At 38.6% G+C, this 25,909-nt stretch overlaps 1 protein-coding gene across 4 annotated transcripts in view; it reads right to left on the bottom strand.

The window, feature by feature from the left end:
• Positions 1-25,411, bottom strand: part of ATAD5 (ATPase family AAA domain containing 5) — a 50,511-nt gene extending 25,100 nt beyond the window's left edge. The window contains exons 1-11 of one of the 4 annotated variants that reach the window (XM_072779420.1): positions 24,958-25,409; positions 22,451-22,559; positions 19,970-21,861; positions 19,189-19,297; positions 15,521-15,685; positions 13,131-13,257; positions 12,404-12,485; positions 5,982-6,211; positions 3,979-4,136; positions 3,209-3,368; positions 2,461-2,775 (exon numbers count right to left, since the gene is read on the bottom strand). In XM_072779420.1, the coding sequence (XP_072635521.1) occupies positions 2,461-2,775; positions 3,209-3,368; positions 3,979-4,136; positions 5,982-6,211; positions 12,404-12,485; positions 13,131-13,257; positions 15,521-15,685; positions 19,189-19,297; positions 19,970-21,861; positions 22,451-22,456 (3,244 nt within the window). In that variant the 5' untranslated portion in view covers positions 22,457-22,559; positions 24,958-25,409. Of the gene's footprint in view, positions 1-2,460; positions 2,776-3,208; positions 3,369-3,978; positions 4,137-5,981; positions 6,212-12,403; positions 12,486-13,130; positions 13,258-15,520; positions 15,686-19,188; positions 19,298-19,969; positions 21,862-22,450; positions 22,560-24,957 lie in introns of all 4 variants that reach the window. The other 3 variants (XM_072779418.1, XM_072779417.1, XM_072779419.1) reach the window with 3 other exon arrangements.
• Between the last annotated feature and the right edge of the window lie 498 nt (positions 25,412-25,909).

The raw sequence follows: 25,909 nt of genomic DNA, 5'->3' as shown, positions 1-25,909 counted from the left end.
AGAGGGAGAGGGAAAGAGAACATGAGTAGGTGGAGGGACAGAGAGATAAGCAGACTTGCCATTGACTATAGAGCCCAACGCAGGGCTTGATCCCAGAACCCTGAGAGCATGACCTGAGGGGAAGTCAGACACTTAAGCGCCTGAGCCACCCAGGTACCCCATATTTGAAATTCTTCGTTATCAAAACCCTTCCCCCGGGCAGCCCCGGTGGCCCAGCGGTTTAGCGCCGCCTGCGGCCCAAGGCGTGATCCTGGAGACCCTGGATCGGGTTCCACGTCAGGCTCTCTGCATGGAGCCTGCTTCTCCCTCTGCCTCTCTCTCTCTCTCTCTCTCTCTGCATCTCTATGAATAAATAAATAAAATCTTTAAAAAAGAAAAAAACCTTCCCCCGTAGAAGCTAACCACCACTGGGCCAAGTGGGTGACTCAGTGTCAGGTAAGTGTCCAAGTCTTGATCTCAGGTCAGGTCTTGATTTCAGGGTTGTGAGTTCAAGCCCCACATTGGGCCCCACAATGGGTTACATGATGGACACGGAGCCTACTTAAAAAGGGGGGGGAGGGGCACCTAGGTGGCTCCAGTTAGTTAAGCAGCCAACTCTTTGATTTTGGCTCAGGTCTTGATCTTAGGATTGTAAGATGTCTGGCTCTGCAGCCGGCAGAGTCAGCTCCTCTCCCTTTGCCCTCTGCCGAACCTCCATCCTCCCCTTCCGTGCACACTTTCAAATAAATATATCATTAAAAAAAATAATAATAGAAAGCTAACCACCATAAAGTCTCATGACAGTAAAGTACATATTTAGGGCAGCCCAGGTGGCTCAGTGGTTTAGCACTGCCTTCAGCCCAGGGCGTGATCCTGGATACCTGGGATCAAGTCCCACGTCAGGCTCCCTGCATGGAGCCTGCTTCTCCCTTTGCCTGTATCTCTACCCCTCTCTCTCTCTCTCTCTGTGTCACTCATGAATAAATAAATAAAATCTTAAAAAAAAAAAAAAAAAAGTAGGGCAGCCCGGTGGCTCAGCGGTTTAGCACCGCCTTCAGCCCAGGGTATGATCCTGGAGACCCTGGATCAAGTCCCATGTCGGGCTCCCTGCATGGAGTCTGCTTCTTCCTCTGCCTGTATCTCTGCCATGCTCTCTCTCTCTCTCTGTCTCTCATTAATAAAGAAGTAAATCTTAAAAAAGAAAAAAAAAGTACACATTTAGAAGCGCTTGGCTGGCTCTGTGGGTAGAGCATGTGACTCTTGATCTTGGGATCATGAGTTCAAGCCCCATGTTGAGGGTAGAGATTCCTTAAAAAAATTTTTTTAGGGGATCCCTGGGTGGCTCAGCGGTTTAGCGCCTGCCTTCAGCCCAGGGTGTGATCCTGGAGACCTGGGATCGAATCCCACGTCGGGCTCCCTGCATGGAGCCTCCTTCTCCCTCTGCCTGTGTTTCTGCCTCTCTCTCTGAGTCTCTCATGAATAAATAAAATCTTTAAAAATTTTTAATATTAAAAAGATAAATATTAGCACATATTTAAAACTTTAATAATCACTAAAAAAATGAAACATGAAAAATAATGTATACTGTAAGAAATAATCTAAAGAGCAAAGAAAGGCAGGGCAGCTCTGGTGGCGCAGCGGTTTAGCACCACCTGCAGCCCAGGGCATGATCCTGGAGACCCTGGATCAAGTCCCATGTCAGGCTCTCTGTAGGGAGCCTGCTTCTCCCTCTGCCTGTGTCTCTGCCTCTCTCTCTCTCTGCATCTCTATGAATAAATAAATAAAATCTTAAAAAAAAAAAAAAGAGCAAAGGCAGTATAATTTTAGTGTAATTTCCTTTGACTCCTGGAAAAAGAAATTAAAACGACCTACTAAGTCAACTTGGGTAAATGGAGATGTGCTACTCCCATTTGAGAAGACGGAATGTTGTAAAGATGCCAATTCATTCCAAATTAATCTATACACTAATGCAAAATCAAAACCTAAGGGGATTTGTGGGGGTAGGAGAATCTGTAGGTCTTTCAGCAGTACAGCTACATAAACATAGTTTTAAAAAATGATAGGAAATTTGCTGTATAAATATCAAAACACACTTTAAAGCTATATAACTGGATGACTTAATTAATTTAAAAAAATATTTTGAAAAAGCTAGATAACCCAAACGGGAACATGTCAGAGACACGTGAAATAGGTATAAATTGTATAGCATTAAAAAATAATAATGATAAATACATAAAAATTGTATAGTACAATTCCAGGTTTTTAAAAAAACACATATTTACAAAAGCACAGAAAAATCAAAGACCAAACACCAATCTATTAAATGTGTCACTGTGTCAGTGTGTAATTAATAAGGCTTCCACTTTTTGTTTTATATACATATATAGCTTGAATGTTGCAATGAACATGTATTAAAAAGAGAAAATGAAGGGTTAAATAAACAAAAGTGTTGTAGGAGCAGAGAAAGAAGGTCTGATTTACCAGGAATAGGAGATCTTTCTGAGGGAGACTCTTTGCCATCATCTATTATCAGAACATCAGGATCTTCAACTGCTTCTGTTTCTACTTTACACGCTATACTCAAAGTAGTTTGTTTCTTCCTGGATGTTTTAGAAAGGCCTTGCTTTATCCTATTGGAGTTGTTTCTCTTGTCAAGTTCTTCTGGTTTCTCATTTATCTTTTTTGGACTTGGTGAAGACTCATTTGGTTTCTTTCTTTTTGACTTATGAATGTCTGTTTCCACTCGTTTCCTTTTGGTTTCCTTTTGATTGACATCAGGCTCTAGTTGTGGACTTTCTATTTCAGAAATTACAGAAGTGCATGTGCTTACTATTCAACCAAAAACCAATTTTAATATCCAGTCATCTATATATATCACTTCAAAATATCCAATAATTTTTTTACTCCAAGATAAAGAGGTAAGGATCAAATGTGGCACACAATGAATGCAATCAGGACATCTTGTTCTATAGACTGCCTTTTACACAAAGTATGTAAATTCAAATGATCTCACCTAAGGCTTTCCTTAAATGAACTATTAATGTTTTAACCTAATAAAATCTGTCTTTGGGTTTGCATGGTAGGGGCCAACACTGCACTGACCAAGATGCTTTATTCCAGTTGAACAGCTGATCATCAGCAATATTCTCTCTGGACTTCCAAGAGTCAATGACGAAGTCTTAATGTTTTCAAAAGCAAAATGTTAACGTAAATGATAACTGTCACTAACCTTGTTTACGATGACATTCAGAAAGTACTTGGTGCTCACTTCGTTTTTTTAGAAGCAAAGAAAAATATGTCCTCAAAGAAAACTCAGGATTTGACCACCTAATTTCCTCTAGCAAAAGATTTCTTATTTCTTCAGTCATATCTTTCCTTCTGTCCACAAACTGCAATAAAGAATAAAATGCTCAACAACAGACCTACATTATCTATTTTAAGATTTTTTTTTTTTTTTAAGTAATCTCTATGCTCAATATGGGGCTCAAACTCACAACCCTGAGACCAAGAGTTGTCTGCTCCACTGACTGAGCCAGCCAGGTGACCCCTACATGATCTATTAATATTAGTCACCAACCACTTTCTAATAAGTCAGTATTAATGTAGGAGTAGTTTTAGTGACTAAATACAACATTGACAGCAAAGCTGCATTTGCATAGCTTTTGAAGGATTTCATTCATATTTTTATTGTTTCCTCTTTCAACTAACTGTAAGTTATACATTTATCAGATTAGAATGCTGACATATACAATACCTAAATGTGCTATATATAACCTAATATTCTTTTGAAATTGGCTACCATTAATTCTTAAAATGTTTCCAAAGCTGTAGGAATATTTAAAAGAGATGTCTACCTCAACTGGGATTTATTTTTTTAAATTGGACTCTAGGGGAAAAAAAATGAACTTTAGATGACAATAGTCGATATCCATTTTTTTTTTTTCCCCTCTGAGAGATGTGAAGGAAACACCCTACAAAGGATGAGCTCTCTATACTTACCACAACCGTAGAATTAGTAATTTTGGAATTTGAATTCAATGTTGAAAATTCACCAAGAGCAAGAACACATTTTGAGAGATCTATTACTCTAGTATTCAGTTCTTTAAGTTTGGTTAAGAGAGGGCAAGTAGGTGGTTTCAAATGCCACAAGTGGCATCCTAAAGAAAAACAGAAAATAAGTATCTTAATTACTTTCCTTCATATACATTCAATGCCAAATATGCAAACATGCAAAGACCTGACAACTACACAGTTAACACAAAGATACCAAAACTCAAATGACTATACAGGGAACCCATCCTCACTTCCAATAAATACAATTAATAAAAAATTAGTGAATCTTCTGTTCCAATTGTTTAAAATAACCAAGTAATAGCAAACTTTCTTTTCTTTTTTAATCAACCTTGCTATTCAGGGTAAAGATTTCAGGGGCAGTTAGCATCCTGCTCTAAAGTTTAAATTCTGAAGTCAGACCTGGGTTCAAATCCAAACTGTGCCACTTGCTAGCTAGGTGAGCATGAGCAAGATCCTAAACCTTAGCTTTTTCATCTGTAAAGCAGAGGTGACAACTATAATAATCAAAACCTCCTAGAGTGGATATGGAGATTAAACTACTTATGCACACATATGATACTAGTAAATCAGTATGTAATAACTCTTAAGGTTCTAAGAGAGAGATTCTCTCTGGGCTTCCCTCATCTCATCTACAAATATATATGCTAAGTTTGACAGCAGCGCTCTGGTGAAAATGTGTTTATCAATACCAGGGAAGAAGAGTGTAATTAATTTCTATAGTTGAATATAGTAATACAAATGCTGTATAAAATTAACTGGTGAAAGTAACAAGACAAGTTTCATCAACTGAATGGCGAATGGCAGAGCCAGGGAAGAAAGGGAAAGAAGTCTGGTTGGGAATTTCCCTGTATAAATGGGAGGCTGAGGGGCACCTGGGTGGCTGTCAGTTGAGCATCTGACTTAGGCTCAGGTCATGATCTCAGGGTCCTGGGATACAGCCTTGTGTTGGGCTCCCTGGTCAGCAGGGGAGTGTGCTGTCCCTCTCTGTCTCTCCCTGCTCGTGCTCTTCTTTCCCTCTCAAAAAATTCAATAAAATAAAATAATAAAATCAAATCTAAATGGGAGGCTGAACAAAACTCAAAAACTATTAAGGTCAGAAACACAAAAGGAAAAGAGAAAGAAAAAGAATGTAGATATTTCATTGAGTAGAGGGAGTGCATTAAACCAAACCACAAAGCCAGCTGAGAAGAATACAATTGCTTTTGTACTGACAAAAAAACCTACAGGCAGGAACAATGACGAGGATGATATAAAGCTTTGTACACTTTTGGTAATTAAAAACTATATAAGTAAAATAAGACTGTGGTTACTATAACATTTGAATCCAAATAGAATCCAGTTCTGATCAAGCTAAGACAATTGTGCAAGTGGCTTGTGCAAACAACTCACCCATGTGCATGGTGTGTGTGAGGAAAGGGTGAGATGGAGCACATAACGCTGCTACTTGTTTGTTACCTATTCTAGCAGATATTTATATGGGATGAGAGAGAAAAAGCTGTTCTGGAAAGGAGGCAACCAGATTTCCCTTGAACATTCAGTAGCCCACTGGAAAGGACAGAGCTGGAGCTCCTCTGAGAAAGTCTTAAAGATGACCTGTTATACATAGGCTACATGTGAAGAGCACTGCCTTTTTTAGAACACAGTGCCTCTCAGAACAAAAGCACTGAAGGACCCACCCACGTGCCTACTCTCTATTAGCACTCGGGGTGAGGGTTGAGGGCTGAGGATGCTGCTGGTTCTCCTGCCCCAAGCTCCCCATCCTCAGTAAAGTGAGTCCAAGATTGAGGAAGAGAGAATGAAACACATTCTTCAAGTTCCCACTAAAAATCCCTTTAAGAATTATCTTTAAACCTTTGCCTCATTTTAAGTCAACTTACAGTTTCACATTCCTTCTATCATTTAAAAATATTTCATTATAACAAACTCACCATCATCTTTTTGTTGTACGTGGACAACTCTCTGGAAACTGGTACTCACTGCATTGTACACATCTAATGCAGCAGCTTTCTTTGCAATCTGTCGTTTCAGCAATTCTGGCAAACCACTCATTAGAAAGTCACGCTTTGCTTTAAACTGCACATCGCAATCCTGAGACTTTTCACATGTATCTTGACTTTTAAGAAAACGATGTGAAAAAGGAAACCTAAGGTTATAAACACTTAAAAAAAATAAACCATAGAATACTTTTTAATTGATAAAAATCAACTACTTGAGATGTTAGCTGGTCAAATTCATTTTTGCTTATCATAAAAAGTCTATCAGTTTTAAGAAATTACGTAAAAATACATAGAGAAAAATGACTTGAAGGACATCCACCAAAATGTTAACAGAAGCTATCTTTGAATGGTGAGTTTTTTCCCTGTGTCTTCTGTCTTCTTTTTTAAGAAGCAAGCCTTTATATTATAATCTGAAAACAATGTTATATTTCAAAAAGTTAATATAGGAATTTCTAAGGTAATGTTTCCCAAATAATAAGCGAGAACATTAGGGCCTTTATTACTGATACCTGGGTTTTACCTGGGTTATCTCCATCTTGCTAAATGTAAGAGTCTTGACTTCCCTGGGAGGGAAATGAGGAGGTAGAGGAGGATGGGATGCTGGAATAGTGGAGTGGGGAGACTGGTATCACAGCTTATCTGCCCTTCCTAGCTTGTTACATACAGAATGAGAACTGTCATATTCTCTACAAACAGAAATTTGGATCAGTAATTAAAAAGAGGCAACAAGAACTTCCATTTCTTTACTTTTTGAGAGAAATGAGGGAAAGATGAGATCCAAAGCCAGTGTGCAGGAATTAATCTTAGAAAAGTGGAGGTATACCTTTTTTTAGTGTTAGTTGGAGGGATGGAGGAAAAGATGGGTGAAGTGGTAGCTAAATGAGTATGTGCCCAGGGTACCTGGCTGGCTCAGCATGCAACTCTTGATCTCAGGGTTGTAAGCTTGAGCCCCATGTTGGGTGTAAAGTACTTAAAATATTAAAAAAAAAAAAAAAAAGAGTACCTGCCTATAGCAGAAGGTAAACTTTCAGGAGAAGGGTACAAGGTAGTGCTGTAAAATATACACGTTATATATATGTGATACAATATGTATTATATGCAATTATAAATAGTTTGGATGTGTGTGTATATGTGTATGCATATATTTGTGTGTGTGCATATTTCCTAGCTTTATCTGCTAAGAAGCCCAGAAGCTCTGATACCTCAGGAGCAATGAGTAAAATAAGCACTTAGATCTTGACTTCTAAATACCATCCTACAATAAAAAGAAACAAGGCTCTGTGGAAAAAAGGCTATATACAGAGCTGGGGCAGGGCATATCAAAGATGAACCTGGAACATCTTCCTGTTCCACAAAGTAAGGAATGCCAAATAAATGACAGGGATGTGTCAAAGGGACACAGAAACCATGCTGAAAACTTCCTACTAGCTAATTAGAAATAACCTAAATATCAAAATAAAAATTGATGGATTAAAACTCCATGAAAAAAATAGGAAACCATGAATAAATATGTAAATGAGAGATGTAAAAGCACTTTCTCATAGCAGCCAACAAATAGAAAAAGAACAACCAAGGACAATGAGCAACAGCTCATCACCATCTGACAATGATCACAGTGTGGTTAATCCAAGTGGAAACTGTTTTCTGTGGTAATTCTGACAGAAATGTAGAACTTGAGTCTCATAATGAGGGACTATCAGTTTTAAGAAATTCCATAAAAATAAATACATAAAGAAAAATGATTTGAAGGACATCCACCAAAATGTTAACAGAGGCTATCTATCTTTGAGTGGTGAGTTGAGAGTCATCCTATCCTGGTAAAGGGATATGGAGTTCTTTATAGTATTCTAGTAACTTTTCTTAAAGTTATTTCAACATCAATTATTTTTAAAATTCTTTCATAGTGCACCAATTAAGGAACATATTAATTTTAAGAAATTTAAGTAGTCCAAAACCAGCAAATTTCTTCCTTCAAACAATTCTACTGGCTAAAGCAAATGCATCTAAGATAATAGCATTAGGTGAAATGGTAACTGTGGGATCTACAGATTAAAAAAAAAAATCAATTTTATTTCTATATACTAGAAATCAGCAATTGGAAAACAGTACCATTTACAATAATAATAAATACATGAAATAACTAGAGATAAATTTAACACAACATGTATAAAACCTCTACACTGAACCACAGAACACTGATGAAAGAAATTAAAAACTCAAATAGAAATATATGCCATGTTCTTAGATCAGAAGACTTAATACTGTTAAATCAATTCTCTCACAATTTAATACAATCATCAGCAAAATCCCAGCAGACTTCTACACAAATGTTTTTGACATCTTTATTCACAATAGCTTAAAACTGGAAACCCAAATGTCCACCAACAGGTGAGGAGACAGACAAAAAGTGGTGTATCCAAACAATGGAATACTATTCAGCAAAAATATTATAATAATGAACTACTGATTGGCTCTTGAACAATATGGGAGTTATGAATGCTGACCCCATGTGTAGTGAAAAATGCATGTGTAATGTTTGACTCCCCAAAATCTTACCTACTAATAAAAGCTTATTGTGGACTGGAAGCCTTAGTGACTAACACTAACAGGTGATTAACATATAGTCTATGTTGTTTGTATTATATGCTATATTCTTTACAATAAAGCTAGAGAGAAAAATATTAAGAAAATCATAAGGAAAATAGATTTTTACAGCACCGTAATGTAAAACATCCATGTAAGCGGGCCTACATAATTCAAGCCATGTTGTTTAGGAGTCAACTGTGTTTGATAACATGAATAAATCTCAAAATCAGGACACTTAAAGAGGCCAGGTAAAAAAAAGTATATATGATTTCATTAATAAAGATTTCTAGAAAATGCAAATTAACATATAGAAAAAGATTGGCACTTGTCTGAGCTGGGACTAGAAGAACTGCAGAAGGGCATAAGGAGTCTTCTAGAGGACAATGGATATAAACCAGTATCTGTATGGCAGTGATGGTGCTTTCACACAACTGACAAAGGTCACCAAGTAAGTTATACACTTTAAATACAGGTGACTATTTGTAAATTATACCTCAACAAGGTTTAAAATGTAACTAATTGGGATGCCTGGGTGGCTCAGTGGTTGAGCATCTGCCTTTGGCTCAGGGCGTGATTGTGGGGTCCTGGGATCAAGTCCCACATCACACTCCCTGGGGGAAGCCTGCTTCTCCTCTGCCTATGTCTCTGCCTTTCTCTCTGTGTCTCTCATGAATAAATAATTTTTAAAAATTAAAAAAAAATTGATTAAAAATAATACATAAAAGAATAAAAAATAGTAATATATCACTGGAAACCTATTAAAATGGCTAAAATTTAAAAAGTCTGATAATGCCAAGTGTTAGCAACTGGAACTCTCCTATATTGCCAGTGGGAGTGGAAAATAGAACCACCACTTGGGAAAAGTTTGGCAGATTTGTATACTGTTAAACGTATACCTACCCAGTGACAGAACAATTCCATTTCTAGGTATTTACTCAAGAGAAATGAGAACACTGTCTACACATGTGTATGGAATGTTCACAGCAGCCTAATTAATAATCGCCAAATATTGGAAACAACCCAAATGGCCATCAATAAAAGAATGGATAAACAAACTGTGTATCCTTATTCATATAAGGAATACTATTCAGCAATAAAAAAGAATAGGCTACTGATACATTACATTGACTGAAAGAAGCCAGAGACAAAAGTGTACCCTGTATGATTTTATTTCTATGAAATTATAGAAAAGGCAAAACAATCTATATCAACAGAAAACAGACCAGAAATTGCATGGGATTGGGACCTGGGGGCAGGGATTAACTGCAAAGGGGCACAAAGGAACTTTTTTGAGTGTGAAGAAAATTTTCTCTATTGTTATGATGATTACACAGATGTGTACATTTGTTAAAACTCAAACTATGGGCAGCTCGGGTGGCTCAGCTGTTTAGTGCTGCCTTCAGCCCAGGGTGTGATCTTGGAGACCTTGGATCGAGTCCTACATCAGGCTACCTGCATGGAGCCTGCTTCTCCCTCTGCCTGTGTCTCTGCCTCTCTCTCTCTCTCTCTCTCTCTCTCTCTCTGTGTCTCTCATGAATAAATAAATAAAAATTCCAAAAAAAAAAAAAAAACCTCGAACTATTTACTTGACATTGTGTACATATGATTGTACATTATACCTGAATAAAGCTGATTTTTAAAAAGCGTGTGTACTGAGCAAAAGCAATTAGATACTGGCAAAACAAATCCATGGTAACAGAAATCAAACTAATCAACTGTGATGAAATCAGAATAGTGGTAACTTTTTGTTGTGGTAGGGACAATAATAGAAAAAGAATAACCGGGATCCCTGGGTGGCGCAGCGGTTTGGCGCCTGCCTTTGGCCCAGGGCGCGATCCTGGAGACCCGGGATCGAATCCCACATCAGGCTCCCGGTGCATGGAGCCTGCTTCTCTCTCTGCCTGTGTCTCTGCCTCTCTCTCTCTCTCTGTGACTATCATAAATAAATAAAAATTAAAAAAAAAAAAAAAAAAGAATAACCTTTCAGGAGTAAAAGAAATATGTTAAATCTTGATTTAAAGTACTTATCAAAACTGTTATGTTTAAGGATTATGCATTTAACAAAACAAACAAATAAAACAGAAATGGACTCATGACACAGGAAACAAAGTGTTGGCTACCAGAATAGGGAAGGGGTGGAGGCAGATAAAATAGAGGAAGAGAATTAACAGGTACAAACTTCTAGTCATAAAATAGTTGAGTTGTGGGATGAAATGTACAGCATAGGGAGCATAATCAATCAACGGTAGTAACTTTCTATACAATGACAAATGGTAACTAGACTTATGGGGATCTTTTTGTAATGTATAAAAATATTGAATCACTATCATGTACATCTCAAACTAACAGGATATTGTATGTCAATTGTACTTAAATACAAAAAAGATTTGTGCATTTAATAATATGTAATTATACCTCAATAAAAGTGAAAGAGGAAAAAATAACCTGAACCATGATGTCCCAAACCTGGTCTTCTTTCATCATGCCATCCACTTGCATCAGGATACTAGAACTTAAGTATCATCTTTACACCTTCCTTTCTCCTACCCCTAACCTCCAGATATAATTAATCATTATGGATTTTAATCCAGCAAACTGATCCAGTAGTCAGAATAAACTTTCCAAAATTCAAAATGGTTATGTTCATACTTGTGTTTGAGTATGGACACTTCCTATTACCTAATTCTTATTGCCCTTGGTATAACGACACAATTCTTTCACATGGTCTAAAGGTGCTACATGGACTGGCACCCACCTCTCCAGCTTAATCCCACATTCCTCTCACTTCTGCTCTCTGTGCTCAATCCACACTGGCATTCTTTCAACCTTTACTATTTTCCATGCTTTCTCCAGCTACAGGGACTCTGCAGACTGTTCCCTCTGGCTAAAACACAGTTCCTCCTGATGAACTCCTGCTAATACTTCAGTTCAGGTGACATTTCTTTAGCAAAGCCTTCCTTGCTTGACCAGACCAAATCCACTTAATAGAAACGTAAAAGAACTTGATACCTCTCCTTCTTAGCACAACTGCAATTTTTCATTTGTTGGTCCAACTGATGTTTAATCATAGATTATCTTTCTTCCAGAGTATAAACCTCATGAGGACAGAGAATGTGTCTTGTTTTGTTCTCCATAATATTCCTGTACCAAATACAGTGCTTCATACATAGCATGTATTTAAAGATTTTATTTTATTTATTTTTAAATATAATCTCTATTCCTAGTGTGGGGCTCAAACTCATGACCTCGACATCAAGAGTTTCACACTCTTTCCACTGAGCCAGCCAGGCACCCCTGTACCAGGTATTTAAATATTTATTGAATAAGTTCATAATCAGCTCTCTGATGCTTTTGGTTTATTTTCCCAGTGTTTCATCTAGAGATGGCCAAAAAATGTTTGATCTTCAAGTTGTAGCTGCAGCACTGTCAACATTGTCACCTTTAAAAATGAACTTGTTAGAGATGCTTGGGTGGCTCAGCGGTTGACTGTGTATACCTTTGGCTCAGGGCCTGATCCCAAGGTCCAGGATCGAGTCCCACATTGGGCTCCCTGTGGTTAACCTGCTTCTCCCTCTGCCTATGTCTCTGCCACTCTCTCTGTGTCTCTCGTGAATAAATAAAAATCTTTTGAAAAAATAAATAAAAATAAAAATGAACTTGTTAAAGCCTCAAATGATAATGTACACGCTTTCTCATCAAAGTAAAGCAAAAATACAGAAAACATTCCGTAAGATATTTCAGCATTTAAAAATTTGTATTGGACTGACCTGCTTTCATCAAAACCAGTAACAGGATCAGCTGTTTTCTGAGTCTTTCTGGTAAGAAATAACGGAGCAACTTTCATTTTCCCTTAGAAAAATAAATACTTAGGTTAGTGCCAATGTTTATCATCTCTACTTACCTCCAGCTACTTTCAAATTATAGCTCTACTTTCTTAAACTTAAAAAATAAATAAATAAATAAATAAATAAATAAATAAATAACTCTTTACTTTTAACTTAAAAAACTTTTTAATTTTAAAAATTTCTATATAAAAAAAATAGCTCTACTTTTTTTAACTAAAAAAATACCTTTTAAATTTTAAAAATTTCTATATAATGATCTGGTCTCCCAATATCATTATCAGAATTTCCTGGAAATCTTTTTTTAACTACAGATTCCCACACCCACCTAAAGAGATTCTCAGTCAATATGCCTAGGGAAGGACCTAAAGATTTAAGGACTTTTTAATTTATTCTGATGATTTTGATAGTCTGTCAGATATAGGAACCTCTAACTTAATGAGGCTAAATAGAAATTCAAGAACCTAAATGTACAAAATCACCTTTATAAAACTCTACACTACACTATAATTTTACTTATTAAATAAAAATACTTAATATAAAGTTTATACCATATAAGACAAGGAATTAAATTAAAATGACAGCATTCAGAGCAATATAATCCCTCTGAAACATTCTAATGTTCATCATAAGCATTATCAAGTTTGATTACCAGGTACATTTTTAGGAATCTTGTTTAGTTTTTTTCCTAGCACATCATTCAGACACTGAAGCTTCTTCTGATTTTTCTCAGGTTGCTTTAAAGAAGTATGATCTGAATCGATTATTATTAAAGAATCCTAGGACAGAATAAGAAAACCATTTTAAAAATACGTCATATACTTGATGTTTTAAAATTTCAAAAGGAGGGGATCCCTGGGTGGCGCAGCGGTTTAGCGCCTGCCTTTGGCCCAGGGCACAATCCTGGGGACCCGGGACCGAATCCCACGTCAGGCTCCCAGTGCGTGGAGCCTGCTTCTCCCTCTGCCTATGTCTCTGCCTCTCTCTCTCTCTGTGTGACTATCATAAATTAAAAAAAAAAAAAAAAAAAATTTTTCAAAAGGATTATGGTGCTAGTAGCCATAGGTAAGACAATGACATTAGCAGCAGCTGCAAATACCTCTCCATCAGACATTACCTGACTGATATGGGGAACATATAAGTGACATCAACCCAAGTGACATCACATAGGTTCACATACTGAAGAGTAGATTTATTATGATCATGGGTCTTCTTTTTAAAAAAAGCAACCAGGGAATCCCTGGGTGGCTCAGTGGTTTAGCGCCTGCCTTTGGCCCAGGGGGCAATCCTGGAGTCCCGGGATTGAGTCCCACATCAGGCTCCCCGCATGGAGCCTGCTTCTCCCTCCTCCTGTGTCTCTGCCTCTCTCTCTATGTCTATCCTAAATAAATGAATCTTTGAAAAAAATAATAATAAAAAATAAAAATAAAAGAAGCAACCAAAATACTTTATTCCAGATAAAAGAATCAAAATGACCAAGCTATAAAAATTCTAGCTATATTCTTTGAGAGCCATACACCCTATAAATGTATTAGATGAAGTCTAGATGAAGTCTGATGTTTTCATGTTGTCAGCCTATATTTACTGAGCATCTACTATATGTCAGGCACTGGGAGTACAAAGATGAAACAAGACTTGGCTTCAAGGTTATACCAGGGTTTATGGGACAAAGGGAGAGCTAATCTGTAAGTAGGTAGTTCCATATAAAACAGTATGGTGAGAGCAATACTAACCAAAATACAAAAAAAACATAGAAGTATATATAGGGGAGGAAACTACCTGTCTTGTAGGCATCAGCAAAGCTTTCAAGAGGAGTCATTATTAATAGCCAAAAAGTGGAAGCAACCCAAATCTCCATGAACTGATGAATCAGTAAATAAAATGTAATATATCCATACAATGGGGTATTATTTGGCAATATAAATAAATAAATAAATAAATAAATAAATAAATATGAAATATTGATGCTACAACATGGATGAACCTTGAGAACATTATGAGTGAAAGAAACCAAACACAAAGGACCATATATGGTATGTATGTTACCATTTATATGAAATGTTCAGAGTAGGCAAATCTCTAGAGATAGGAAGTGGAGGGATCCCTGGGTGGCGCAGCAGTTTAGCGCCTGCCTTTGGCCCAGGGCGCGATCCTGGAGACCCGGGATTGAATCCCACGTCGGGCTCCCGGTGCATGGAGCCTGCTTCTCCCTCTGCCTGTGTCTCTGCCTCTCTCTCTCTCTCTCTCTCTCTGCGTGTGTGTGTGTGTGTGTGTGTGTGTGTGTGTGACTATCATAAATAAATACAAGTTAAAAAAATAATAAAAATAAATAAAAAATAAAGGGAGCCACCTAGGCGTCCCAAGCATCTAACAAAAAAAAAAAAAAAAAAAGAGATAGGAAGTAGATTGATTGGCTACAGCTGGGGGAAGAGAGATTGGGAAGTGACGGCTAAGAGGAATGAGGGCTCTTTTTGAGGTAATAAAATGTTCTAAAATTGTGGTAATGGATGTACTACTCTAAATATATTAAAAGCCAATGAATTATACACTTTAAATAGTGGATCGTATGGTATGTGATTTATATCTCTATAATAAAGCTGGTTTTTAAAAAAACAGGAGGTGTTAGCATTTAGTAGGACTTAATGTTTGAGTAGCAATGCTTTATGTAGAAAAGAATATTTGGAATGTGCATTTCAAGCTGAGACTACAAAATGAAAAAAAGTAAAAAATTACACCATTTGGGGAGGAATGAATAATTTAGTGTGACTAGAGCAAATACTGTTTATATGAGGAAGGGGGTTGTTTTGAGGAAAGGGAAGAGCTAATTCAGCCTATAAAGGATCTTGAATGACTTGATAAGCATTCAGACTGTATTCTGCAGGCAAAGAGCCAAAAGCTTCTAAAACAGAACTGAAAATGATATTCTTTCTACCACCTCAAGGGTTTCTTACAAATCTACCCTATAACTTTATAATGACTTCCTTCTCCCACTCCAAGCAGAATAGAACAGAATTCATACCAATTAATATTTTTAATACTTACTTCTGTTTCTGACAATTCTGTCCTTTCAGGAAGTGTCTGATGTCTAGATGAACGTCTCAAGGGTGTCACTATTTCTTCAGTAGCTTTTGACCTACTAATGTGTAAAGCTTTTGCTTTTTCAACCAATTGTTTTGCTTTTGATAGATTTTTTGAAGCACTGCTTACCTAAACAAAAATTTGAAATATTAGTTTAGGTCAGTGGCAAATATTTTAGATTTAACAATAAAAAATTTTTTTAAAAGGCAAAACTTTGGAGAGTAAAAAAGGTCGGTGGTTGCCAGGAGTAAAGTGAGGAGAAAGGGATGAACAGACAAAGCATAGAGGATTTTTAAGGGAGTGATATCATACTACATATATGATACTATAATGGTGGATACACGTCATGATACATCTAATCCCAGAGAATATATAACACTAAGAGTGAACCCTAATGTAAACTACAGACTCTGGGTAACAATCTGCTAATGCAGGTTTATCAATTGTAACAAATGTATTATTCTGGTATTAATAATACCAGAATAATTATTATTCTGGGATAATATGCAGTGTGGATACAGGAGATATATGGGAAATCTTGGTATCTTCCATTCAGTTTTGCTGTGAACCTAAAATTGTTCTAAAAAATAAAATCCATTTAAAAAATATATATATATAAAACTACAATCACAAATCATATTAAATAAAAGACAAAGTTACTCAAATCTTAGCAAGGAAGTTAAATTAAATGTGTCCAGTTATACTTAGTTTGACTTAATTTCTAACTAGAAATTTATTCAGATAAATATAATTACATTTGTGGAAAACACCCAGAGAGATGTCTGTTATTAGATGTCTGTATGGATTAGAATTGTTGGTTATTTTCCCATCATCTTCATGACATCTTTCTTTTAGTCGCCTTTAAGGTGAATCCATTGGAGAAAGGCTGAAAAGGTACTGAGCACGGAAAACAACACTAGACAAGAATAAAGTCTAGCCTTTACGACTGACTTTGTCACTGATGTACTGACTTTGTGCATTTAAATATTATCTTCCGGACAATGTGCTTTCCATATTCTGAGTTCTACAGGCTTTTTTGTTTAGGTTAAAAACATTCAGGGGCACCTGGGTGGCTCAGCAGGTTAAGCATTGGACTCTTGATTTCAGCTCAGATCATGATCTCAGGGTCCTGAGATCGAGTCCTGAGTCAGGCTCTGCAATCAGCTTGGAGTTTGTGCTTGTCCCTCTTCCCCCCCCCCCCCCCCGCTCACTCTCTCTCTCTCTCAAATACATAAATAAAATCTTAAAAAAAAAAAAAAAAAGAAGTGGGTTACTCCCAGAGTAGGAAATGAAACATTTTCACCTTTAATTTTATACAAGTGCTTGCTGTTTTTTAAAACCTTAAGAAGTTTTTAAAAAACCATAGAAAAGGGATCCCTGGGTGGCGCAGCGGTTTGGCGCCTGCCTTTGGCCCAGGGCGCGATCCTGGAGACGCGGGATCGAATCCCACATCAGGCTCCCGGTGCATGGAGCCTGCTTCTCCCTCTGCCTATGTCTCTGCCTCTCTCTCTCTCTCTGTGACTATCATAAATAAATAAAAATTAAAAAAAAAAAAAAAACCATAGAAAAGCGCAGGGATGGATATTCAAAATACATGTAAGGTTAGGAAAACAAAGATTTACTTCTGTACAGTAGAGCAATAGATTTCTGTTGTTCTGCTACCAAAATTTTTGGCAGCCTGATGAAACCTTATAAATTCATATTCAAAATAATTTTCCTAAATTTAAATTAACAACTCAACTACTGAAACAAACTGTTACACAAAAAGATGTTTTAATGAATGTGTGGAAGGAAAAAAACACACATAAGCATTTTGGCAAGTAATCCTGCTATTGCTTAAAGTCTTTTTTAAGTTATTTTTTTCTTTTTTAAAAAAGGCTTTATTTATTTATTTATTTGAGGTGGGGGGAAGGAGAGGGAGAGAGAATTTCCAGCTGACTTCTCACTTAGCACAGAGCCCCACCTGGGGCTTAATCTCTCAACCCTGAGATCATGACCTGAGCAGAAACCAAGAGTTGGATGCTTAACTGACTGAGCCACCCAGGTGTCCCAGTTATTTTTTTCTGATAAAAGTTTTTAAAAGTTCATGTTTATTTAAAAAAACAGAAAACAGGGGCACCTGGGTGTCTCAGTGGTTGAGTGTCTGCCTTCGGCTCAGGTGGTGATCCCAGGGTCCTGGGATCGAGTCCCACATCAGGCTCCCTGTGGGAAGCCTGCTTCTCCCCTCTGCCTGTATCTCTGCCTCTGTGTCTCTCATGAATAAATACATAAAAATCTTTAAAAAAATAAACAGAAAACAGAAAAATAAAGAAAATTAAAACCAACCATAATCCTATCACCTCAAAAATAGTCATTTCCAACATCCTAATTTCTGACCTAGCCATTCATTCTCCCAGCCTTACTTGGTTACTCCTGACTACATCAGAAACTTGTCTCTTGATAGCACTTACTATCTTCTCCCTGTTTGTCAGTCTCTACTCCATCCACCCAGCTTGGATTGCACTGTATACCACTTCAACTACTCTTAAAAATGTTCTCACTTCTTTTGGCTCCACTGTACTTCAAAAAAGGGTTAAATATTTACTTTATGAGATTAATGATGAGTACTAAGCCTAGTGCCTGGAATTTGATAAGCAGTCAAAAAACATGATAGCTGTTAAATAACAACAAAAGAGACACCAATCTTCTGTAGCAGTGGTATTCACCTAAGGATTATGTCACAATCACCTTGGGAGCTTTTCAACACACACATACCTGTACCTACTTACCCTAAAGAGAATCCAATTCTCTCATGGTAGAAATAAGCAGATTAGTCTGTAAAAGCAGCTAAATTATTCTTAAATATCCTACCTTTTCCTTTAGGGAAATGGTTTTCAATGGGGCAGGGGGTGGATTTGTTTCCTTCTCGGGGATATTTGTAATGTGTGGTGACATTGTGTGGTTGTCATAACCAGGGTAGCTGGAGAACTACTGGCATCTCATGGGTAGAGGCCTGGATTATTGCTAAACATCCTACAATACACAAGCAGTCCCCTGTAACAAAGAATTATCCAGCCAAAATGTCAACAGTACCAGGGTTTTTAGACCTGTACCAGAGTTACAGACTCTACTTTTTGGCCTTTGATCTATAGAAATAAACAAAAACTCAATCACAACCTATAAGCAGTCTTAAGGAAAATTATTAGATGTAATTTCTACCAAGAAAACTTTTTAAAGATTTTACTTATTTATTTTAGAGAAACAGAATGAGAGGGAGTGAAAGAGTGCACAAGTGCAGGGAGGGGCAGGAAGAGAGAGACAAGCAGGCTCAGGACTCAGAGCCTGACTCAAGGTTCAGTATCATAATACTGAGATCATGACCTGAGCTAAGCTAAGGGTTAGACATTTGGCATTCCAAGAAAACTTTTTCTAATTATACTGTCCTTATCAACCGTTTTCATCTCACAATAAGATATGCTGACTGCTTAAAAAACTAGCCAAAGGAATAGAAAAATAGTGAATAATAATATGCAGCTGTAGTCAACATAACCAATCTATAAAATATGTGACTCTTCTTTGAGCATATTACTTCTACTAGTAATCGTTTTAGGAAACAGAATACCACTTACAGGACCCTCTAATATTTCAATTACCTTTCTAGTCTGAGAAGTAAAATCTCCATCAGTTGCTTCAGATTTCTCGCATCTTTTCTTAGATTTTCTCTTAGATTTTTTGGGAGTACTAATTCTGGTGAATTTCATTCTGGGGGAAAAAAAGATTTTCGGAAACATTCTCATGATTATGTGTCAGAATTTCAATTAAATACAGAAAAGAACCAACTAGGGCTCAAATTTCTGGACATTTCTTTTTTTTTTTTTTTTTTTTTGGACATTTCTTAAAAACATTTCTTAAAAACAAAAATACTCCTTATTAGTTTCTAATAAGGAGTACTAATGAAAAGTAAGCCAAACTCAAAGCTAAACTCAAAGCTAAAATATAAAATGTTTCCTTTTAGAAATCATAAACTTTACAGAAAATTACCTCCTAAGATCATTCTTCCACTGGCCAAAACCAGCATGAAAGTATATACCTCATAGTACACGGCTCAGTTTACCCAAGAAATAAAACTCTGACTTATTTTTAATCTTAAGTTTGTTAGATGCACAAAATTCCTATTTGAAAAATATTTCCCTAGGGAATTAGTAACTGTTGTAATGGTTTGAAATCATGTAAAATACATCTAGATTTCTTCTGAAATCATGCTTGACTTTAAATTAAATGTGGAAAATAAACAGCATTTTTTAAACTTTTTTGTTTCTCATAAATCTGCTGTGTTCTAGAAAAAATAATACTCTCCAATGCTTTACGTATTTTCCTTCCCAGCTAATAATGTATGCAGATACTGAGAACTTCAGAACAAAAACAAAACTTTACCTAATAGGGCTCTCTGAGTCAGATGGTACTGTTATTAATTCTGCTGTATATAAGCTATGCTTTTCTGGCAAGTTGGCTGCTTTTGGAGTGGAGGTCTTTGCTGGACTACCATCTTCAGAATCAGTACCACTAATGACTATTGCTGTAGGTGTACTGCTGGTTCTTACAGATCTTCTGGTTGACTTGGGTGTGGAAACATTTACCAAACTGTCTTCAGCTTCAACTTTAGAATGTATAACCATATCCTTAACTGGTATGCTGATTTTTCTTGAAGACTTCTTGTTACACAGAGAGGAAATCTTTAGATGGTCATCATTTGCTAAATCTTTGTAAGTAAGACTTTCACAGTTCAATAATATACTGTTTTTGAAAATTTCTGTTTTCTTTTGTCTTAAACTCATTCTAAGCCTATTTTGATTCTGTTTATCTTTTAAGGAAAAAGTTGTTGCTTTCTTCTGAGTATTTCCCTGTCTATTTTCACCTGGAATAGTACCAGTATCCAACATTTTCTTACCCCTTTTCTTCAGCTTTTTACTTTTCTCCTTAGGAAAACTTCCTTTATCAGTATGTGACTGTGAATTTGAAACCACTTGAATATTAGGATTTTCCATGATTTTTTTAGAATTATTGTCTCTTCCTTCCTCATTTACAGATTTTTCATTGAGCTCTTTCTGCTTATCAGAAGACTTTCTGACTCCATTTTTAAGCACATCTGATGCTGGCTGTCTAAATGCTTTCATAAACTGCTGTCTTTCCTCTAGAGTGCATTTTGGTTTCACAGCTTCAGAATTTCCAGTTTCCAACACCGCCAATTCTAATTCTTCTTCCTGTATAACAACATTAGATTTTCTTTTCTGAACAGTCTGCTCACTCTCAGGATCGGACAGACTATTTTCCATTTCCAACTGCTTTTGTTTCAGGAAAATTGAGGGTATTTTCCTTGTCTTTCTGGGGGGAACAGGATGAACCTGTGCAAGAACAGTAACTGTCTTATAGCGTACATGTTGGGAAATTTCACAGGTTTCTGGGTCACTTATACAACCACTTTTGACCATCTCTTCAACCGTTTCAGAAGGAATACAAATTGACACTGTAGAGTCTGGTATGTGTTCTACTGTGTTTTCCTTGTGACTTTTTAGAAATTCCTCATATGAGACAGTAATTGTATTATCATTTAAGTGGGCTGTTTTAGTTATATCACCTCTAGAGTCTGCATCATTTGCAGTACTCTTGATCTCATTAGTTAGGGAAGGCATGATCTGTTTCCCATCTTTACCATCTTTTTGAAGATTTAGTTCCTCTGCCAATGGTAAGCTGTCAGATAGATCTATTATATCTCTGTGCTTCCTTTTTCTCATTTTTTTGCAATCATTTTTTGTGATCCCTTGTTTAGGATTCACTTTCTTAGAGCTTTTTATGGAGGTCATAGTACTTGACTGCTTTTTGATATCTTGAATACTTTGTGCAAGTTTCTTGTAGAGTAAAGCAGAAGTACTACTTTCTACAAAATCATTATTTAGACTAGAGTCTTCTTTGCTATCATCACTACTAATTTTAACCGGAGATTCATTTTCAGTTTTAACATTATTTAGTTGATGAGATAAATTAACTCTCTTTCCTCTCTTCTTAAATTCTATGTTTGAAAACATTTCCAAAGGTGTTTTACAGTCTTTGCCACTGTCAGCAGACAATGGTGCTGAGGACTTTTTCTTGCACTCTTTTGCTGATTGTGTCTTTTCATTTGTGGGAGAAGTCTTTCTAAAATAATCCAGAATATTGCTGGATTTTGGTGGAGAGAAAACACTCTCTCCAGTCTTCCCAACTGGTGATAAATATTTTGTAATTGTTTTGCAGGAAGATCTCTCATCATCTTTCCTTCGTTTTTTGCATGCCTATCAGTTTAAGAGGAAAAAAAAAGCGCTTATTTCAAGCAAAGTAACACAAAACATAAATTGTAAACATGGATCTAATATTTTACCTAAATTGATTTAAAAAAGGAAGGCTCCCTTAGGTAATGAACCTGATATATTAGGAAAAAAGAGCTTTAAAATTAAACCTACATTCAAATCTCAATATCACATCAAGTCATACACTTATAACTCATGTATTTTACTTTATATATGCTTCAATAAAAAGTTTCAAGGCTACTACACATATGCACAAAGGTGTTCATTTCTGTTGGTCTCTGTTTACAACCTTTGAGTAGTAATACCCACGTAACACCCACCCCACAACATTTGTAACAAATACACTGCATAAAAATATGTGAAATCGGGCAGCCCGGGTGGCTCAGCGGTGGCTCAGCGGTTTAGCGCCACCTTCGGCCCAGGGTGTGATCCTGGAGTCCCGGGATCGAGTCCCACATTGGGCTGCCTGCATGGAGCCTGCTTCTCCCTCTGCCTGTGTCTCTGACTCTCTCTCTCTCTCTCTCGAATAAATAAGAAAATAAAATCTTTTAAAAATTAAAAAAAAAAAACCTACCATCATTTAAAACAAAATACTGGAGGCACCTGGCCAGCTCAGTCAGAAGAGCGTGCGACTCTTGATCTTAGGGTTATGAATTTGAGGCCCACACTGAGTGTAGAAATTACTTTAAAAAAAAAAAAAGAAAAAGCATAAGGTAGCCAACATAATGGAATGAGTTAGAAAACCAGAAAAAGAAATAAGTATATATTTAAGAACTTGGTATATGAGAGCAGTAGCAAATAAGTTAGTGAGCAAGTAAGTAGTTAATAAATGGTATTGGGACAAATTTCTTTTTTTTTTGTGGTGGTGGGGGGACAAATTTCTAACCAGCTGGATAAATAGGAGGCAAAATAAATTAGAGATTAAAATGTTATATGTTGAAATGAAATAGTAAATGCATTAGAATAAAATGCTAATGAGCTATTAGTATTATTATTACCCTGAGATGGTATCAAAGGCATGATACCATAGGCTCTGGAGTCAGGCAGATACAATTTAAGTGCTGGCTCTGAAGTCTACTAGCATGGTACCTTAAGCATTTACTTTTGACTTTTTTAAGTTTTTTTTTTTTTTTTTTTTTTTTAAGATTTTTAAAAATTTGAGATCCCTGGGTGGCGCAGCGGTTTGGCGCCTGCCTTTGACCCAGGTCGCAATCCTGGAGACCCGGGATCGAATCCCACGTCGGGCTCCCGGTGCATGGAACCTGCTTCTCCCTCTGCCTATGTCTCTGCCTCTCTCTCTCTCTGTGACTATCATAAATAAATAAAAAATCTTTAAAAAAAGATTTTTTAAAATTTATTCACGAGAGACACGCAGAGAGAGAGGCAGAGACATAGGCAGAGAGAGAAGCAGCTCTATGCAGGGAGCCCAATGTGGGACTCGATCCCGGGACTCCAGGATCACTCCCTGGGCTGAAGGCAGACACTCAATCGCTGAGCCACCCAGGCGTCTCAACTTTTTTAAGTTTTTAAAGTAGACTCCATAGTGTGGAGCCCAACACAGGGCTTATACTTACAACCCTGAGATCAAGACCTCAGCTGAGTTCAAGAATCAGACACTTAAGGGATCCCTGGGTGACTCAGTGGCTTAGTGCCTGCCTTTGGCTTAAGGCTTGATCCTGGAGTCCCGGGATCGAGTCCCACATCAGGATTCCTGCATGGAACCTGCTTCTCCCTCTGCCCCCCCCTCTCTCTCTCTCTCTCTCTCTCTCTCTCTGTCTCTGTGTGTGTGTGTGTGTGGTGTGTGTGTGTGTGTGTTCCTGATGAATAAATAAAATCTTTAAAATAAAGAGTCAGACACTTGGACAACTGAGTCACCCAGGCAACCTCTTTAACTTTCTAATTTTTCTAACTTAACTTACTTTTAATTACTTTAAAAAAATTTTATATGAGAGAGAGAGAGCATGGGGGTACAGAGGGAGAAGAAGAAGCAGACTCTCCACTGAGCAGAGAGCCCAACTTGGGGCTCAATCCCAGGGCCCCGGGATCATGACCTGGGCCAAAGGCAGATGCTTCACTGACTGAGCCACCCAGGTGCCCCACTTTTAATATTTTTTAACCTTCTTCCCTCATCCATTCATATGGATCATACAGATAATGAGAACTCATGACAGGGTTGATATTAAGCAAAATAATGTGTACAAGACTCCGACCCTTGCAATACTAAAAGGTAAGCATCATTATTATGAAATAAGACAAGCAGGGCACCAAAAGGAGAAACTGTAAGGAAAGCTTGATAAAAACTGACCATACAAAAATCAAGAACTGTCTAATTCAAGTACCATCAAGTCCTTCTTCACACCCAGGAAAGCTGAGCAACTGCCTTGATTTCGCAAACAAGTATCAGCCTAACAATTGGCAAGTTGACAAAAGTTATTCAATGATTAAAAAAAAAAAAAAAAAAAGAGTCCCAGTTAAATAAATGAGCGTACATCTTGGCTCCTTTCAAGGGCACCTGTATGCGTCTTTCAGTTAGAATGCTAGCTTGAGACGAAAAGGTGTAAAACTACAGCAGCCATCACCTTGAGCTGCTGCTACTCCAGCACTTCACGGCTTTGGAGTATCCTCACACCGACTGCTCAGTGCATTTCACTGAAACTCGGGGAATACGTAAGAACAGCAGCGTTCCCTGCTGGGTCTCCTAACCGCAGCAGCTTAGGCTCGAGGGCCATGAGAACAGACAGACGAGTTGAACTTCAAGCTAAAGTTCTGATTCCTTACGATGAGCCCAGACTTGATCCCGGGGGCCTCTGAGACATCTCACAAGGCCAAAACGCCAGGTTCCGCCAACACTTTTTAGGACCTGGGAACGGGGTCGCGCGGTGTCCTTCGAAGCCCTGACTCCGCGGGCCCGCACTCGTCTCACGGTCTCCACGGCTGTCGGCCCCTTCGCGACTCGGGAAGCGACAGGCTCGAGCAGTCGCGGCACGCAAGGTCACAGCCAGGTCCCTCGTCTCCCCTCCGGGACCCGGGGTCGGGATCACCGTCCACCCGCCTCCTCCGGCCAGAGACGCGCTAGCTCACCTCAATCTCGTAGTCCTTCACCGGAGGGGGAGCAGCTGCCGCCGCCATGGCCAGGACCCCCACCATGCTCCCAGCTTCCCGGAACGCCGGCTCCTAGGGCGCTGCGCGGCCGGGCCCCCTCAGCCCGGGGGCCATGGAGGCGGCCGGCTCCCGCACAGGGAGCAGCCGGGCCGCGGGGGCCGTCTGCCTCTGCCCCGCGCCCACCCGGCCGGAGCGGTCGCGGAGGCCGGGCCCAGCTCACCAGCTCCGCCGAGTCGGACGCGGGAAACGGCGGCAAGAAAGCGCGGGCTGCGAGGAGCCCGGGGCGCGGCCGGCCGGCGCGGGGGCGCCTCGACGCGGGGGGGCCCCAGGCTGAGCGCCCGGGACTTCGACCCCGGCCGGCAGAGCAGGCCGAACGCGGAGCGGACCCGCGGGCTCCGGACGGAGTTCTTGTCAATTGGGTTTTCGCGCCGTCCGGAGCGCAGGGGGCGGAGCTTAGGCTTGCTTCTGGAGGCTGCGCGGACGGCGCCCGGAGAGGGCCAAAACGCTTCTGGGGCGAAGCTGCGGCGGGCGCGATCCGTCTCCCAGCGGGACTTCGAGCGCTAGCAGGTCCGTCGGAGCTTCGAACTGCTCGCGCCCGGCGTCGGGGGTGAAGACGTGATTGCACTCAAGTCCGTTGGTGGCAGAGTTAAAACGCTAGACTTTTGACGCCCCGGGCTAGCCTCTTTTTCTCTTTTTAAAAACGGAAATTCGAAAAATACAGAAAAAGGAAATAATGCATTACATTCCTCCCAGACGGGATGTTATTTAGGCAAGCGTCCCCCACCTCGAGATGCTCCCATTTGGGATCCGAGATTGTGATTTTGAACCCTTAGTTGAGCTAAAGAGGCATTTCTTCTCTTGGACTTCGTCCCCCGCAGGCAGTTAGGAGCCCAACAGGGGTCTCAGCTAGTTGGGAGTGTTCTCCATCTGT

Source organism: Canis lupus, chromosome 16 (genome assembly GCF_048164855.1).
Source record: "Canis lupus baileyi chromosome 16, mCanLup2.hap1, whole genome shotgun sequence".
In the NCBI taxonomy this organism is placed as follows: Eukaryota; Metazoa; Chordata; class Mammalia; order Carnivora; family Canidae; genus Canis; species Canis lupus.
The sequence above is the reverse complement of the archived record's forward strand: the minus strand, read 5'-3'. Positions and strand labels throughout refer to the sequence as shown.